Source organism: Pongo abelii, chromosome 9 (assembly GCF_028885655.2).
Source record: "Pongo abelii isolate AG06213 chromosome 9, NHGRI_mPonAbe1-v2.0_pri, whole genome shotgun sequence".
In the NCBI taxonomy this organism is placed as follows: Eukaryota; Metazoa; Chordata; class Mammalia; order Primates; family Hominidae; genus Pongo; species Pongo abelii.
Genome location: NC_071994.2, coordinates 14813803 through 14832885, shown reverse-complemented (window position 1 = coordinate 14832885; position 19083 = coordinate 14813803). Strand labels below are relative to the sequence as shown.

Sequence of the window (19083 nt, the reverse complement as noted above, 5' to 3'; positions counted from 1 at the left end):
AGGCAGGTGGATCACCTGAGATCAGGAGTTCGAGACCAGCCTGACCAACATGGTGAAATCCTGTCTCTAGTAAAAATACAAAAATTAGACAGGCATGGTGATGGGCACCTGTAGTCCCAGCTACTGGGGAGGCTGAGGCAGGAGAATCACTTGAACCTGGGAGGTGGAGGTTACAGTGAGCTGAGATTGCACCATTGCACTCCAGCCTGAGCAACAAGAGCAAAAAACTCCATCTCAAAAAAAAAAAAGATGTTGACCAAATGGCAGACTCTTGCCATGAAGCAAGCCCAGACCTCAGTGCCAAGAGATGTGAATTAGATTCCTGCCTCTTCCACAGACATGTGACAGGGGGCAGATTCCTTCGGCAATATCACCTCATTTGGAGAAGGACTGGACTAAAATACCCTCCAAGTAGTTTAGGAGTTATTTAAATCTCCCAGGCTTAGGTTTGCTCCTCTCTTAGGGGACAGCCTTGCCACCCTTCAGGAAATGGAGACTGTATATGGAGCATGTTGTGCCGCCAGCTGCTGCACATCCCAGAGCCATCTTAAACCCTACACTTCTGAACAATGGCTAGTCTACAAGAAGCCTTAAAAGGGATGTGAAAGTGGCAACAGTGTCCCCTCAACAACAAATACTTCCCCAAATATGAGCTTGTGTGGAGCCTGATGACTCTGCCTCTAACGCCAATCCACTGGCATCTTTCCCAAGATGTGCCTGGACTTCCCTGAGCATGAGGCCAAAGATGGAGAATGGAAACACCCAAAAGAAGTAACAAGAAGACACAGAATTTTCCACAGGTTGCTTTCAGCTTACCAAGAGCCTGGAAAGTGAGAGAATAGATTCTCCAAAATTCAAAATTAACATTACTATTATCAATATTTATTCAGTGTCTACTTTTTGTAAACTCTTTGCATCTTTTTTCTTTAATTCTCCCAACATCCACAGAGTGGAGTTATTATTATCTATCCGCCATTTAATAGACAAGAAAACTCAGGCTAAGCAAAACTAGATGACTTACATAATTCTATGTAGGAGTAGGGAAAATGAATTTTAACTGGGACCGTACAAATCACTAGTCTGCACAAAGGTCTTTTTCTCATGTGTCACTTCTATCTTGTGTCATTTTTCCAGACCTCAGAATTTAGAAAGAGGAAGCAGAGGCACTTTTTATATATCAGCTGTCTGTAACTACAGCAAAATTCACATCCTGTGTAATCATAAATACTGCTCTAAGAAAGGGACATGAAGTCTCAGAGGCTGGAGAGCAGAGCACCAAGATCATTCTGGCAGGAACAGCCAGTGGGAGGTTCCAGCTGAGCGCTCCCCAGAGGTGAGCTGACCCCCAGCCACAGCACACAGGACCAGGGTGTGAGAACAGGTAGGCACCTTGGTTTAGATCATGACTTTTGGGGAAGATTGTGTGCTTTTGAAAAGACAGCCAGGGAATTGGATTATCATCCCGTCTCTGATTCTGACCACCTGTGTGAGCTGGAGCATCAGCTCAGTCCCCTTTTTGGGTCTCAGTTTACTCACTTGTCAAATAAGAAAATTGGGTAAAACCATTCTTAGGCTTCCCTCATTGAGGTGATTTTCCTCAATGTTCTGCATTCTCCTGGTGTGTCACTCAGTCTTACACAGAGTCTACTCTCAACAAATACTGTGCAATTAGACTGAATCTTGCATTAGATCCTCATGGTCCGACTCTAATTCTGTAATATGGAAAATTGCTGGGCAGAGCTATTGACCTCCATGTCATGATTTATCTTCAAAGCACAGATTTTAGAGCTGTCTTGAAAGGTGTGGGTCCCCCCAGTCTATCTCCACAAGGCGAATGTGGAAGGACAAAGCATCCTCTCAGACTCTGGTGTTTGGAGATGATAGCATCAGTCTGGAGACTTTTGTGAAACATAAAGAATCTTGGTTATATAGGATTCCTCCTAAAAGTAGCAACGTGTATCAAAATTTAAGTGTCATAGATTTAAATGTAATAAATCCACTTCCATACATCACTCTGAGATAATTAAATGCAGGAGGCATCACAAAAGTGCAAAGATGTTCATTATTGCATTGTTCACAGTGGCAAAAAGAAAAAATAGAAACCACCTAAATAGTCATGAATATGTGATTGGTTAAATGAATCTAGAGACCTCCATTTATTTAAATATATCATTTGGCTTTTTGGTCATAGTAAAATATACTTAAAATAATTGTAGCCTTTTAACCATGTGTTTTTTGTTGTTGTTTTTTTGTTTGTTTGTTTGTTTTTTAATTAAGAAAGAGTTTCTCTCAGCCACCCAGGCTAGAGTGCAGTGGCGTGATCTTGGCTCACTGCAACCACCGTCTTCCAGGTTCAAGCGATTCTCCCATCTCAGCCTCCTGAGTAGCTGAGATTACAGGCACTCACCATCATGCCCGGCTAATTTTTGTACTTTTTTAGTAGAGACGGGCTTTCACCACGTTGGCCACGCTGGTCTTGAATTCCTGACCTCAGGTGATCTGCCCGCCTCGGCCTCCCAAAGTGCTAGGATTACAGGCATGACCCGCTGCACCCAGCCTTAACCATTTTTAGGTGTACAGTTCAGTGGCATTAAGCAGATTCACACCATTGTGCAACCATCACCACCACCCAACTCCAGAACTTTCTTGTCTTCCCAAACTGGAACTCCGTGCCCATTAAACAATAGCTTTCCATTCCCCTCTCCCCCCCGCCCCTGGCAACCACCATTCTACTTTCTGTGAATTTGACTCTTCTAGGTGCCTCATGTAAGTAGAATCATACAATATTTGTCCTTTTGTGACTGGATTAGTTCACTTGCCATATTGTCTTCAAGGTTCATCCATGTTGTGCCATGTATCAGAATCTATCATTTGCTTTCAAATTTAGGATTTTTATTATTTCTATTCATCAGTCAAAGATGTCTATAGAATAATGTTGAGTGCAAAAAGGACAGTTATAAAATGGCACGAATAGAATGACTATTTCCGTAGAATTGAGAATGTCTGTGAATATATAAAGAGGAGAGAGACAAAGTGACAGATGGGAAGAGAGAATGTAAAGAATATGTGCATAGGAAACAAGAGTGATCGGGTGGCAGTTGAAAGTTAAGGAGCTAATTTGTTTTCTTCTTCAAACTGTATTCCCTTGTAATGGTGGTACTTTATGCACTCTTTCAAACAGAACAGTTAAGAAATAACAAAGGAAAATAAATGTTCACGGTATCAGATAGGCTATAGCCTGAAAGTATCGATTAAACTTTCGAGTCCTAGCTTCAGGCTGAGAATCAAGCATTTTCTGCAGTCCTTGGGTATGAGATGCGAAAAATAAAGAAAGGAACCCAGAACTTAGGAGCCTGGTGACGAAGACTAGTAGGAAGGAGTCTAGTTGGTATATTTGGGCTATTGAGCCACACAGAGCAAGGTAAAAGCCAAGTTTCTATAACATGAAAGCAAGTTGGGAAATAGAAATCTTCAACCTATATTCCCTAAGATCAGCAATGTCCCTGGGGGAGGATATAGAACTGATGAGTGGCAGCCAATGCTTCAACAATAGGGGAGGAAGAATAGAGAGGATGAGAATCAGTTGTAGCTAGCCGGGCAAGCACAAACCTACAGGGATATAGAAGAGCTCTGGTGTTAGATGGCCTGTGCCCAAATCTTGCCTCCACTACCTGCTAGATAAGCAATCTTGCGCAAGCTATTTCACCTCTCCAAGCCTCATTTTTCTTATCTTCAAAGTTCAGCACCCATCTCTGAGAGTGCAGATGAAATGAGACTGTCACAAAGCTCTTAATAGAATGCCACATTCATAGTACTTGTCCAATCAATGTTAGCAATGATTATCATTTTATCATGAACAGTATACTGTTTGATTCTGAAACCTAGAATTTCTCTAACCCTGAGACTTTTTCTCCCTCTCTGGCTTTAAAGATGTGCTGGAAGGCTCACCCTGGCTCCACTGCAGGGATTCACCTTCAACATTATTCCCCTCATAGGATATGTAACCTCACCCACACTTCTACCCAGATTTCAAAATTCCAAGAAATGAAAATTATCTCCTTAAACAAAGAGAACTTTAGGTTTAATAATTCTTCAGATAAAGTACTTCATGCCCGGAGAGCATAAGAAATTAGACTAAGGCACAGATCTAGGAGTAGAAATAAAACGGAGGTCCAAACATGGATCGACTATTATGGAACACCCGATAAAACTCAGAGAGTTACAACAAATGGCACTCACATATGTCATTCAAATCCTCACAAGAGTCCTTCAGGATAGTGTCATTATCCCTATTTTACAGACAAGGAAACTGGGGATGAATGAGGGAAAGTATCCTGTCCACGGCCAGCTCATCAATATCAGAACTGGGCTTCCAATGAATATTAGATAAAACTGATATGTCTTGGGAGTTTATCACATGCCTCCCCCTATGTTGAGTCCACTATATGTGTCATCTTATCTAACCTGTATCACAAACCTATGAAGTGGTGAAAATACCTTGCCCAGGGTGAGTTTAGCAGTAATTGGTGGGTATGGGATCTGAACATAGGACTGGACTCCAAGATATATGCTCAGATGGGCAACTAGATGCCTAGGCATTGGACTCCCATCCCAGTGCACTTTTCCATCTCCCTCACTAGGAAGAGATTCTAGGTGTCATTTCCAATTTTTACATGTTATTCACTCCACCCAAGAGAGGCCAGAACCATTCCTAAAGCACCAACACATTGAGGCAAAATGTCAGGCAGCAGAGCTGTGGCACCTTTCAAGGATCACAAGCCTTTAACTAAACTCTGGCCTTCAGTAGGGAGAATGCTGAGCTGAAAACAAATCTGGGCAACATTTCAGGTTCTGAGCCTTGTTGCTGACACCACAGAGGCCCAGCAATGCTGCTGAGTTGGTGGTGGCAGACAACTTGCTCCTGGAATCTACAAGGCAACTGGAAATGTTAGGAAGGAAGAAAGGAAGGAAGAGGAAGAGGAGGAGAATTAACATGGCATAGAGAAAAAAATATCACAAGCCTCTGGGCCAGATAAGTCTCAATCCAGTCATGTAAACACAGGCTGTTAATATTTGCTACCAAATATTGAACACATTCTAAGTGCCAGGCTAAGTACTTCATATGACTATTTCATTCAATGAAAGTCACTTGAGCTTATTAGCCCCAGGTTTCTAATGTATAAAATTGATTTAATAACATGTAAGTTACAGGGTTGTTACAAGGATTAGAGCGCAATGGTCTAATGCTTGGAAATCAGCAGGAGTTAAGTAAATGTTTACATTACTAATTACAAAGCCAATATAAGCAAGGAGGAAGATTCTGGATGGGACAGGCCATCTCGCTATAGGAAAGGAAAGTGGAGCAGCATTCATCCTCAACATTTTTATGAAGATAAAATGAAGACTGGAGTAGAAGACTGATCAGTGCCGGTGTAGCATAAAAGTGTAATCCTGGAAGATGTGGTGTGAGAAGGTAGCACAAGTGAAGCAGAGACACAAGAGATAGGGAAGGGAAGCTGGAAGCAGAGGTCATTGGAGGGAGAGGGAGATGGACACATTCAGGGCTACAAAGCAAGTTCTATGTGATTTGCTCACCTCTCAATTGTGGGACCCCTGAAAATGTGTACAGTACTCTCCCAGTGACATGCTTCTTGACCATAATGGATGAACTGTGCCCAGCATGCCCGCTTTCCAATGCTCCACTGATCCCCATGTTTTGTTTCTAAAGGACAACCAGCCTTGGAATAATGGCAAATACCTTCTTAAGTTCCTACAAAGTATGGTCCCTGGGAAGCTTATGTCTGTAAGTCAAACCTTGGGAAGTAATTGAGTTTGATGTCTCTTCCAGCATCATCAGCATCATGCTATTACAATCCCAAACCACGGGGGTTTCTGACAGCTTTACACCAAAGGGCATCACCATCCCTCAAAGAGAGAAACCTGGACACATGTACCAAAATGAAGATTACCTGCAGAACGGGCTGCCAACAGAAACCACTGTTCTTGGGGTAAGTCCACCTCATTATAAGGGGAATATCGAGAAAATACTTTGTAAATGTATCTAGACTACAGATCTACAGTGGGTCTGGGAAACTCTTTCACTCTTTTCTGGCTGACTCCAGGCTAATGAAGACATGAAATGGAGCTTTAAGGGAAGACTATATGCTCTGCAGCAGTTTCTAGAAACTAAAACCACTAGATCTTTTTCACTAGCATGCTTCACAATTAACAAGTTAGTCTTTCTTACTTTATTTATTTATATATTTATTTATTTTGAGACAGAATCTCCCTCTGTCACCCAGTGCGGAGTGCAGTGGCACGATCTCAGCTCACTGCAACCTCAGCCTCCTGGGTTCAAGTGATTCTCCTGCCTCAGCCTCCCGAGTAGCTGGGACTACGGGTGCGTGCCACCACGCCCTGCTAATTTTTGTATTCTTAGTAGAGATGGGGTTTCACCATATTGGCCAGGCTGGTCTTGAACTCCTGACCTCGTGATCCGTCCGCCTTGGCCTCCCAAAGTGCTGGGATTACGGGCATGAGCCACCATGCCCAGCCACAAATTAGTCTTTCTTATTTTGTTGTTAGTACAGTAAAAATTTTCTATTTAATCATATGGATTTTACTCAATATGATTAAATTAACTTTGAGCTAATTTTTCAAATATTTTGAGATAAGACGATCAAGACTAATCTCACGACCCATTTTTCCCCGTTCATATGAGTAACTATAAGACATCCAAGTGTCCCAGATCATCATCCCTCATATCCAGAACTTTAATCTCCATGTGGTTTTGAATACCCTCTTATAATACCCAGGTCCTATTCGCTACCTATTTAGATGGATTTCCCTGCCCTGTTTCTTTACAATCTATTCTTAGTACAGCAGATAGGGTAATCTTTTAAAAATGAAAGCTAGATCATGTATTCTGCTGGCTCAAAATTATCCAGTGGGATTCCTTTTTTGCTCAAAATGAAAAGCAAAGTTGGTAAAACATAGCCTAAAAATCCCTACATAGTTTGCACCATGCCTCCAGCACTTCACAAGCCTCATCTCCTACTACTTTGCTCTTAACTCTATTCTGCCTTGCATGGAACTTTTCTGTACCTTTACAGACAAGACATAGTACACATATAAGCTCTCCAATGGTAGTGATTTTCATTTGCTTCATTCCCTCGTGCCTGGCACACAACATACCTGTTGTGGTATTCAATAACTGTTGATGATATGAATGGTTGACTTCTTTTTTTATTTCTCCTATGTTTGCATCATCTTTCAATTGCACGTGCATTAAACTATAAGCAAAAGCATGGGCTTTAGAGCAAGCTAACAGCTAAACTTCAGTTCTTTCACTTGTGAAATAATTATTATTAAAATCCAATGATGAACAAAATAAGATGAATTATAGCAGAAGAGATGACCTGCTCTATCTAATTTCAACTGAAAAAGCTCTTCATTAACACTCCTGTGAAAAGTTTGCTCTCTATTTCCACCTCACTGGACAACTTTTTTATCTAGTTTTCAAGAAAATAAATTTAAAAACTGTCAAGTATCTTTTTCAAAAAAAGTTAAAATGTGTGTATAATCACTTTCCGATTTGCTAGTTTAATAATCCTATCAGAAAAGAAGGGGTTAGCTATACATGACTTCCTCTAGAAGCATATTGATTGGCTCCTTGTAACATTTTTCCTCTTTAATATAACAAATTATAATGTATTTTATACTCTTTATACTTTACAATGTGCATTCAAATAATCACTTTTATCTGTTTGAAGTGCAGTCTAGATTTCCTGTCTTCTCTCTTGTAGACTGTCCAGATCCTGTGTTGCCTGATGATTTCAAGTCTGGGGGCCATCTTGGTTCTTGCTCCCTACCCCTCCCACTTCAATCCAGCAATTTCCACCACTTTGATGTCTGGGTACCCATTTATAGGAGCTCTGTGTGTGAGTAGAATGGGGACTCTAAGAGGGGACATGCTTTATAAATGCTAACCAGGTGCATAGTCGTGGAGTGACTCAGACTCCAAGAGGCCAGGAGGCAAAAGAAGGCAAGGCCTCGACTTTCCTTCTATCATTGCCCCACATCACATTTCCCCTATTCAAGAAGAGCAGCAGAGAGACTTAATCTGTCTTCCTGAAGAGCAGGGGGCAAGAGGGAATGGTAATACAATGGGTATACCAGCACAGAATTTCTTACCTGGCATTACAGCATACCCCTAGAAAAGTGGATGCTTTTCCATATCCCTCTTTGAGGCTTTGATGAGGCCACTGGATTCCCTCCATTGTAAGAATAATTAACTTTTCAGGTAGAGAGTGAGAAGGCCATTTTTAAACAATAAAACGAGCACCACTGGTTGATGCCACAGGTTTGCAGAGATTTGGATTCACAAGGGTAAGATTCATGGGAGGCAGGGACATGCTTGCTGTGTGTCCAGAGGTAACCCTGAGCACTTGAGAAACTCTCTCTGCTGCCTTCCACCTAATGGCTCATGAAAAAGGGCCCAGTAGATCCGTTTTTCAGAGAGTGGCCAGGGCAGACTCACACTTCCCACAAAGGGTTATTTCTTCTCCATGTAGTATTTTGTACAAAGGATAAAAAGCAAATATTCTGGGCAGATGAACTATACTAAGGTACCACTTCTGTGTGGATACAGTCCCTGTGTGAACACAAACTGTGCAGTCATGTAAGGAGGCCCTGCTCCTGCCCCAGAGCACAATTTGTCCTTGACTTCTCCTATAACCAGTGGTTGTGGGACCCACAACTCCTTAGAGAAGCTAGCGTTAGCTCATGCTGGACCCTCTTTGCCTGTGATTATTCAATATCCAAGCCACACACTTAAGCAACTTTTCAGCTTCTCAGAATACCCTTCCTCTGCCAGCTGGATCTTTAATACCACTGAGATTAAATACTGATTTCTGGGGCTTTATGATAAAGACTTCATGTCTGAGCCTGCTCTTCCCGCTTTCCTCAACTCCCATTCTGACTCAAGCAACATACACCAATCACTTCCAGTCCATGTGTTTCTGCACCTTGTCCCATCAGAGCCTCTTTCCTGAGTGCTTCTGTTGGCTGTTCCAATCTCTCTGTCCATTCAAGTCATTAGTCCATCTCAACCTCCTCTCTTTCAACCCTGTAATTTAGTAACACTCTTCTCCTTCCCATGTACACCTTTTCTCCAGGCCTCCTCAGTTCCTAGTGATTTCCACTAAAACAAATCCAACCCCTCTGTGCATCTGCATGTCAATCAAAGTCAATATAGACATTCTTATATCAGGTGGGAATTAGGCCTATCTAGCAATATAGATCCACACAATTTCTGCAGTGTTCTCTCCCTAAAAGTTTTCCAACATCACTTTTTGATTGAGTGATTGACAGCGACATGGTGGCCACATTTCCACAAGACAACTGAACTGATCATTTCTCTCTTTTCTGAGCAGTTTGGCATTACTGGATCCCTCTCAATTATCTCTGGAAAACAATCAACTAAGCCCTTTGTAAGTATAAGGACCATCAAATCTCAGCTGGTTGGAATTGAAGGAATGTCAGAGTTAATTCTTCTAGTTTAAAAATCCCTATTTTACAATTTAGGGAGAAAAAGCTTAGAACAGGCTAGGAAGCCCAGGTTTTCCTGGCTGTCCTATTGGTAGAACCAAGAGTAGAGCCCAAATTTCTTGCCTTCTAGACCAGTGCTCTTTCGTCTACACAATGTTGCTCCTGGATTATAGTCCAAGCTTGGAGGAGGTTTACCTCAGTTATTTAAAAAGTGTACATTTTTAAATGTACCATGGACTCTTTACAGCTTGTAACCTTGACCTTGAATAAGGTAGCCACCCATCCCACAGAGAGCCTACAGATCCTTTTTTTCTATAAAACCTGCTTCCTGGGGTTCTTTTTGATGCCAAATGTCCCCATTCATAGAGTTGGGACTTCACACAAATTCTAGCCCTTCAGCGTCAGGGTGACTAATTGTCTTGGTTTTCCCAGGACTGTCTCAGTTTTAGCCCAGAAAGCCTATATCCTGGGAAACCCCTTACTCCCCAGGCAAACCAGGATAACTGGTTTACCCTACTCTGTGACCATGGTAACAAGTTGAAAGAAGTCCATGATATATTTTCAAATTTCTACTATTTAAGCAACTGAAATAAACCTCATTCAGTCAAATATCAAGTGGGGAGGCATTCATTCCTCTGTCAGAAGAGGCTGTTGCCATCTTTTTCCAGGCCGGAGGAGACTATTTCCATCCAAAGACTCATGCTCGATAATTGGATGTTCGAGAAAAAAATCAGTTTAAAGTAAGGTGGGAGAAAATGAGGGTGATGGAGTAGGGGTGAGGGGGATGTCTGCAATGTCAGCACTGATTGCAGCATCAAACTCAAAGACAATATCACTCATGCCACTGCCAACATACCCCTGGTTTCCTCAACAACTTTAGAATTATTATATTGCCCTAAGTGCATCTAGAATATGACCTTTGGTCCCTCCCTAGAAACCCAATGTATGTCTTCTTACTTGAAGGAGCAGCTTCAGAGAAAAGACAAAAGCAAACTGAAGAAGTTGGAATACCTACCTACAGGTGGATCAGGCCTATGAGAACCACATTCACCACACCATTTCCCAACTCCTCTTCTACATTTTAGGAGAAAGGATTCTCCCCTAGCATGATGATTCACTAGCAAAGACACTAATGTGCCAGGCTCTGTGCAAGGTTTCCAGCACATGCTCCTCTCTGTTTAAGCATCAGTGGAAGACAATATATGTTGGGAAGGATGGTTGTCCTGCCCTTTTCTACTCCAGCTCTGTAGCTACATGAATTCATGTGCTGAGTCTTTGAAGGAAAAGTGGTCCCAGTGGGCAGTATCTTTGCCCAAAGTTACCATATGAGCAATGGAGCCTACATGTTTTTCTTTGTCCCACTTGTGGAGCCCACATTGTTGTCAAGTCCAAGCATAGATTTCCCTTTCTGTGTATTCAGTGCATTTGGGAAGCCACTTCTGAGATCAGAAGATTCATCTTCCACACTTTATAGAAGAGATAACTGAAGCCCAGAGTAAGAAGGACTTGTTCAAGCACACAGATTGATCAGTGACAGATGGGTCAGTGACAGATGGGTCAGTGACAGAGCTAGGATAGGAGGACAGGTTTTCAGATTCTAAGTCCAGAACTATGACTCCAACCAATGAATGCTGTGAACTCTTCAAAACCCTCTTCCATAATCCTGGGTTCTAGACTGCAGCTTCAATCATCAGGAGCATATACCAGCCTCATGCACCATCCATGTGTCCTCATCTGTGCCTAGCCAGGCCCTGTATGTTCTTGAGTCAGGATGTGGTTTTTCCCTAAATCACCTCTGTGGGTGTGTGGCAGGGAAGAGAGAAATGTTGCTATGGAGAGAAGCAAAGGTTTTATAGCTGCTTCCTCCCTTTCTCCCTCCAAGGTTTGTGGGAAAAGTGGCTACAGTCCGAAAATATTTCTGTTTGTGAATGGGTGGAGAGAGAACCACAGGGTCTGAGCCCATGTGCCTCTGCCTCATGATCTGTCACTTAGGAAAATTGAAGGCATACGCTTGTCATATTGAACAAATATTGATTGTCAATTCAAGATCAATTGCTTGTCAATTGAAAGTCTATTTTATGTTCCCATAGACCTATAGATAGGTTTTCCAACTTTTCCAGTTTGCCTCCACCTTTTCTCTGAAGCTGCTCTTTTATGTAAATCAAAGTCATGGATTCAGTTTACCAGAGGGGACCAAAGTCCATATTCTAGAAGCCCTTAAGGTAACAGAATGATTCCAAGGCTATTGAGGAAGTCACGGGAGATGTTGGCAGTGACCTGAGCAGCACTGTCTCTATCTTAAGTGCTATAGAGAGTCAAGGGGCCAGAACCCCTCTCCCTAAGGAGGAATTATCCATGCATTTTCTTATTCAATAAGCATTTACTAATTATATCACATGATTAACTAAATAGTGACAAGAGATACAAAGATGAATAAAACACACTTTGTGCCCACACAAGGAAACAGGAAGGAAACAGACCCAAGGAAGCACCATTGCAGTACAATGGACAGAGGACTAATAGTGTCACGTGCTGATTCTGTGATGAGAACCCAATGCAGAGTTTCTCTTCCAGGACCTGAGCAGCTTGACCTCAAATGCAGTGAGTTCTGTTACTGCAGGGGCAGGCCTCTTCCTCCTTGCTGACAGCATGGTAGCCCTGAGGACTGCCTCTCAACATTGTGGCTCAGAAACGGATTATCTATCCTCATTGCCTTATTCAGAGTACTATTATCCAATATATGAAATCAAAGATTGTCTCCTGACCAGCGTCAGTTTAACAGTGAGTAGTTTCAGATTGAATATCCTGTCATGTGAAATCTCTGTGTCTCTCCTTTGCATAATCTCTGCTTTTCTGGCAGTCTCTGTTTGGTCGGTCCGAATGTCTGGAGACAGAGAGAAATAAACAAAAACTTGTGGTTGGAAGAGATCTGCCTGCCGACTGCATGGTGTGGAGGATGTACTATAGAAAGTCAAAAGAGGAAATCAAGAAGGACAGTAGGGAGTCTATCCCTCCACTGGTCTTTCTTATCACAAACATTCCAACCTTAATGGGTTTAACTCTTAAAGTACAACCTTTGTTGTACTCATCACAGGCAGAAATATTCTTCCTACTCATCACAGGCAGAAATAGTCTTCATTTGAATTATATTTTAATTTGGGATTATCTCTTTTGGGTTCTTTTCCAGGGGTTGGATGCCCCTACCCCTTAAAGATGCTTGTCTTCTGATCATCAGTGAATTGAGGACTAGCAGAGGCTGTACGGTGTTTTAAGTTAATCTTCAAATGCGAGCCTGTATGCTACATTATGTTAGGCACAAAACTTGAACCTTAAGTCCAAATACATAGTTATTTTGTACTTTGGTCTAACAGGGCTGACAGAGAGTGGTGGGAAGGGAGACAGCCTATCACGCATTTGACTTCTAGAAAAAATGTCAACCTCTCTGGGCAGCATTTTCTTGGCACCTTTCTCCCAAACTTGATGATCACTACCTGTTTGTGGTGACAAGCCTTGCTTATTCAATCCTATAAATATAGTATCATGGTGTTAAAACCATAAACCAGTGGCCTTTTAAGAAGAAAGACTTCTTCCTCTATGAATCCTCCTAGTAGGAGCACAGGGAACCCAAGGTAGTATCTTTCATTCCCTTGGATCCATCTATCTCACAAATCTCAGAAAATGTGTGCAAGCTTTTGCACTCCTGTGGGTCTGCTCATGTGACCCAGAGATTGTCAAAAGCAACCCTTTTGGTTCAGGAGCTTGAGGAAGTGGAAGAGCACAGAGACCCGTCTGGAGGAAACCCAGTAGATAGCGTCATCCTGGTGCAGGACAGACATCTGGTAAAGCAATGCGGGTGGGAGAGGCATATTGGGGGTTTAATTTAAACAAAATGAATTTCATTACCTTAAACTGCCTCCCATTCTGAGACAACTGGAGTCCAAAAGAACTTCCTCCGATATCAGAGAAGTTGCAACATAGCAGACTAAGCAGACTCCAAAGGCCTACTCGTTGTTAATTAACACAGCAATTACCTGAACAAAAGTAATGAAATTTTAAAAATTAAAAAATATATAGCCAAGATTAGAAGAAGAAAGGAAGGAAGGGCAGAAGGAAAAACAAATCAAGGAAGAAAGATGTCTTAGGTTCCAGAAGCTAAGAAGGATCCTAAAGCCAAATCATCAAACAAGAGCTGAGGCCAAAAAACCAAGGAAGTCTGGATAGGAATATTGGTGTTAGAGGCTAGGATCACACAGTTTTAACATCCATGACAAGATTTGGCATTGGGCAGGGCCATAAAGCTCATATGGAGTACCCTGCAAAAATGTTGAAAGCTGAGACTGAATATTTACTCAATTTGTGAAAATAATATAAAGAAAATTCTGCCCAACATCCTAAGAAGTTTCAAGAAAATCTTCCATCAGCTCACTAAGCTTTGTGCAAGTGTGCCATCTGAATTCATAATTACATATAAAATAGGGGAACCTCAAATAAAGGGATTAAGTTAACAACTGCTACAAGATATGTGAAACTTCTAAGGTTCTAGCAGAATCAAATCTAAAACTACTATCTAAGGAGATGTCCATAAACCCAACTTATAAGATGCCTCCCTATCAAAGAACCCTACCACTACCGCCATGTACACACTGAAGTTATCTAATAACCAAAATATTATGAGAAACACAACAACAGCACAAAAAAATGAGTAGCGGCAGCAAATGGGGAAACATGAAAGTCAGAAGCTCAAGAATTGGATATAACATAATAATTTGAACAAGGCTATTATGAAAATACATTTTAAATCATTAAAGATGTTTAAAAAGTAATAGAAACCAGGCCAGGTGCGGTGGCTCACACCCGTAATTCCAGCACATTGAGAGGCTGAGGTGGGTGGATCACCTAAGGCCAGGAGTTTGAGACCAGCCTGGCCAACATGGTGAAATGCCGTCTCTACTAATAAAAGAAAAATTTGCCAGGGAGGGTGGTACATGCCTGTAATCCTAGCTACTTGGGAGGCTGAGGCAGGGGAATCGCTTGAACTGGGGAGGCAGAGGTTGCAGTGAGCTGAGATCACACCATTGCACTCCAGACTGGGTGACAGAATGAGACCCTGTCTAAAAAAAAAAAAAAAAAAAGTAATAGAAATCAAAACGGAAAAAAAAAAGGACAGTAAAGGAAAAAAAAGATTGCGCATTTGAGAAAAAAATGAAATCACATAATTGGAAATGAAAATTGTCTTTGAAATTAAAAACTGAGCAAATCAGTTAAACAGCATATTCAATATATTCAAGGAAACAAAGAGCAAAATGGAATTTAGATTTGATTAAATCACACAGAACACAACACATTATGTGTGTTTGGAAAAGATGGATGAAAGCCTAAAAGGCATGATGGATGCAGGGAAGTGGAGATACATATCTAATAGGAGTCCCAGTAAGAGATTATAAAAGAGAGAGTGTATGCAAAAGTAAATAACTAGAATTTTTTTAGAATTTAATAAAAACATGAGATTTCAGATTGAAGGAATGCACTGAGACCACTGCAGGATACACAGAATCAAATACACACCTAGAAATATCATCATGACAATAAAAACACCATAGTCAAAAAGAAAATAATAAAAGCAACCAGAGATAAGTGGCAGATTACTCTCATCTATCATTAGGTGGGATACCAAAGTTCTGAGATGATGCAGTTGCTGCTTATTTCCCTTCATCTATTAAGAAATCTGAAAGAGAAAGCAGAAAAGAGGATTAAGCAATTTTCCCTGTCTCCTTTTCTCTGCATTGCTGGAGCCTCATCGCCCTGTCTCCTCTTAGTCAGGCACAAGGGCTAGCTTGTGTTGGGTACCAGCCATTCATGTCCTGATTTGCAGGGTGTCCTAGTGGTGATGCTCGTCTTCACTGTGCTGGAGCTCTTATTAGCTGCATACAGTTCTGTCTTTTGGTGGAAACAGCTCTACTCCAACAACCCTGGGGTGAGTATGCTAACATGTCACGTGATACCTGCTGTGTCTCAGGTCTAGGCTACAATAATCCAGGCTCAAAAAGTGGCAAAAACAAGAATCAATTATTGTTCATGAGGTGCATGTGGAAGGCCACTTTTATAATTAAAAAAAATGGGTTTAACAGTGAAACCCCGTCTCTACTAAAAATACAAAAAACTAGGCGGGTGCAGTGGCACGTGTCTGTAGTCCCAGCTAGTTGGGAGGCTGAGGCAGAAGAATTGCTTGAACCCAGGAGGTGGAGGTTGCAGTGAGCTGAGATCACACCACTGCACTGCAGCCTGGGTGACAGAGTGAGACTCAGTCTCAAAAAAAAAAAAGAGTTTATATAAATGGGCTCCTTCTGGAGGACACTCTGGTCATCTGGGATCAGCTGGTGTCTGCTGGGAAGCAGACCAGTTAGAGAATTGCTTAATATGAAGCTAGTTGGCTTTAGAAATCACATAGCCCAACCACTCATGAAAGAACCAAGGCTTGGATAAAATTACATAGAAAATGAATGACACAGACTATTGGGCTGAGAATGAGAACGCGTATCCTCTCACTTATCAGGAACACAGCCACCTGCCTCCCGAGAGAGTCTCCCTAGCCAAGTTTCCTTGTTAATGTGATGAGACTTTACTAGAATGTCTCTGTCTTGTTTATGCTTCCCTGTGCCCTTCCTTACATCCCCTTAGCTCTTGATGTTACAATTTTAAAATATTTTCATTTCCCCTAAAGGCTACAACAACAAAAGAAATGTTTGTAGAATTTGGATGAATTATGATTTAACTATGATCCTATTTAAAATAGTAAAATAATTGCAGACTGGAGAATGGCATTATTTTTAATTAATATTGCTGCAATTACATATTATGGCAAAGTTGGAAGAACTAGTACTACACAAAACTTGGGGAAAAGGTATTATGAGGTTTTTTTTTAATCTCCGAAATCAAAGTTTAAAAATTCTAACCAATTATGTATTTTCTAGAGTTCACTTTCCTTGACCCAGTCACAAGATCACATCCAACAAGTCAAAAAGAGTTCTTCACGGTCTTGGATATAAGTAACTCTTGGCCTCAGAGGAAGGAAAAGCAACCCAACACTCATGGTCAAGTGTGATTAGACTTTCCTGAAGTCTCTGCCATTTTAGATACTGTGAAATAAACTTAAAAAAAAAAACTTTTGTTTTGTATTTGTTTACTATGAGTCGTTATTTAACTTCTCTTGAAAATAATTTCCTCAAAGCACAAGTCAGTAAAATGTTATCAGCCAGTCTTCCAAAATGGTCATAAACTTTATAAACTGCTTTGGGTAAACTGAGCAGAAGGTGATACACAGAAGGGAAAATGTGCACTCATGCTAGTGTGAATTTGGTAAGTTGCGTGACTCTGCAGGCTGTTTCTGTATTATTTTCACACTCATATTGCTTAAATATTACATATTAGGGATTGTAAGAAAACTTTAATTAAAAATTAAAGACTATGTATGATTAAACTACTCTGCCCTGGACACTCTCTGAGAAACAGATCTACTGGGCCCTTTTTCATGAGCCATTAGGTGGAAGGCAGCAAAGAGATCTTCTCAAGTGCTCAGGATTACCTCTGAACACACAGCAAGCATGTCCCTGCCTCCCATGAATCTTACCATGTAAACCCAAATCTCTGCAATCCTGTGGCACCAACCAGTGGTGCTCATTCTACTGTTTAAAAACGGCCTTCTTGGCCGGGCGCGGTGGCTCACGCCTGTAATCCCAGCACTTTGGGAGGCCAAGGTGGGCGGATCACCTGAGGTCAGGAGTTTGAGACCAGCCTGGCCAATAAGGTGAAACTCCACCTCTACTAAAAATACGAAAAATTAGCCTGGCATGGGGGTGCACACCTGTAGTTCCAGCTACTTGGGAGGCTGAGGCAGAAGAATCACTTGAACCTGGGAGGGGGAGGTTGCAGTGAGCGGAGACTGCACCATTGCACCCCAGCCTGGCCTACAAGAACAAAACTCCATCTCAAAATAAATAAAATAAATAAATAAAAATAAAAATAGACTATATATAGTCTTTTAATTCATTTATTTTAAATAAATGAATAAAATAAAATAAAATAAAAAAGAATATTTAGTCATTGGCACATAAACTATGTTCTCTTCTGTCATTTCAGGGTAGGAGTCAATGAAGACATCTTAGTCTTAACAAGTTACAGATAATCTCTGACTGGCATGTTTTCTGCTTCTAGCTTGGAGCTAAATGTTGCTCATGCTGAAAAGAATAATGTCTATTTGTTTGTTTGGGTATTAGCTCTATTTTGATCTATAGCACAGTTTTGTAATTCAGATCATCACCCCTGCACTTTGTACCACATGGGCGTATTCTTTCTTCCCAGTCATTGCTGCAATTATCTTGTCTGTTCTTTGTGTAATATGTTCTGTGTGAGCCTCTATATTAAACTCGATTTCTTGGGCAATTATGGAAATTCCAGTGTGGCTGCAGTTTAACTTTGCATTCTCTATGCATATGAGGTTTCCTAAATAAATGAAGAGTAGCATAGTTTAAAAAATATATATCTTATAACTTTCTACAACAAAGAATTATTGAGTCCAAATGCCATCAGTGCTAATTTTGAGATACTCTGCTATCCATGGTCGCTACCAACCAGGAAACACTCCAGTTATTATGTGTATACATTGGTTTTAGTTTTATGAAACAATTTACCTTCATGATCTCATAGTTAAAATTGTAATAAATTTAGGAATATAAAGGATCAATATGGGAAGCAAAATTTCTAAAGGCAGTTTCTGTTGTTTTAATTAGTATTTGTGTAGTTCAAACCAGGAAAGATTTGACTATCATTAGTTTTGCTTAACTTTATGAAAGCTAAAATATTCTCTATTATAAAGGGGCAACTCCATCTGGTCCTATAGCATCTTTACTACTGATTTTTTTTGTTTAATTTGAAAATGCAAAGAATTGTTAAATGTTCTTAAATGTTCTCACTACAAAAAAAGAAAAAAGATAACTATGTGAGGTGATGGATATGTTAATTAGCTGGATTGTGGTAATCATTTTGGAATGTATATGTATATCAAAACATGTAGTACACCCTAAATATATATAATTTTTATTTGTCAAATATACCTCAATAAAGATGGAAAAAAAATCGAAATTCAAAGTTATCTACTGATTTTTATAATACAGAGAAATATGATTAAACAGTAAGTTAGAAAATTCATCAAGTAAAAGTGAGAAACTCCTTTCGAAGGAGGGCAGAAGCGTGGCTGAGTTTAAAAAACATAGATTTTGGAGACAGGTCAACTTGAGTTTGCCCCTTCCCCTGTCCCGTATGTCTTTGGGTGACATAACCTTGCTGTTCCTCAGTTTCAGCATTGTAGAACTGTTAAAAGAATAAATGTTAGTGCATGTCAACAACTTCTACACAGTTCCCAGAACATAAGGAATATTCCATAAGTTTTAGTTCCTTTATAACTCATGAACATATGTGTAAGGACTTGTTTTGTATATACCATCTATTCTTTGTTTACCATATGTTTGTAAGCAAATT

General features: G+C 40.7%; 1 protein-coding gene and 1 long non-coding RNA gene across 5 annotated transcripts in view; one reads left to right on the top strand and one right to left on the bottom strand.

The window, feature by feature from the left end:
- The first annotated feature begins 1165 nt into the window (after nucleotides 1-1165).
- MS4A7 (membrane spanning 4-domains A7) lies at nucleotides 1166-18687 on the top strand. Of its 4 annotated transcripts, none has more exons than XM_002821713.3 (7): nucleotides 1166-1333; nucleotides 5849-6008; nucleotides 7806-7940; nucleotides 9435-9491; nucleotides 12124-12330; nucleotides 15422-15523; nucleotides 16521-18687. In XM_002821713.3, the coding sequence occupies exons 2-7, from the start codon at nucleotides 5862-5864 to the stop codon at nucleotides 16593-16595; spliced, it is 723 nt and encodes a 240-aa protein (XP_002821759.3). In that variant the 5' UTR covers nucleotides 1166-1333; nucleotides 5849-5861; the 3' UTR covers nucleotides 16596-18687. The 4 variants fall into 4 exon arrangements, with proteins under 4 accessions (XP_002821759.3, XP_002821761.3, XP_002821760.3 ...); XM_002821715.3 differs by having other exon boundaries at nucleotides 1166-1381; XM_002821714.3 differs by lacking the exon at nucleotides 7806-7940.
- Nucleotides 11920-19083, bottom strand: part of LOC134762145 (uncharacterized) — a 57402-nt gene continuing 50238 nt past the window's right edge. The window contains exons 4-5 of the long non-coding RNA XR_010141841.1: nucleotides 13453-13580; nucleotides 11920-12433 (exon numbers count right to left, since the gene is read on the bottom strand). This is a non-coding gene — a long non-coding RNA (uncharacterized LOC134762145). The remainder of the gene's footprint in view (nucleotides 12434-13452; nucleotides 13581-19083) is intronic.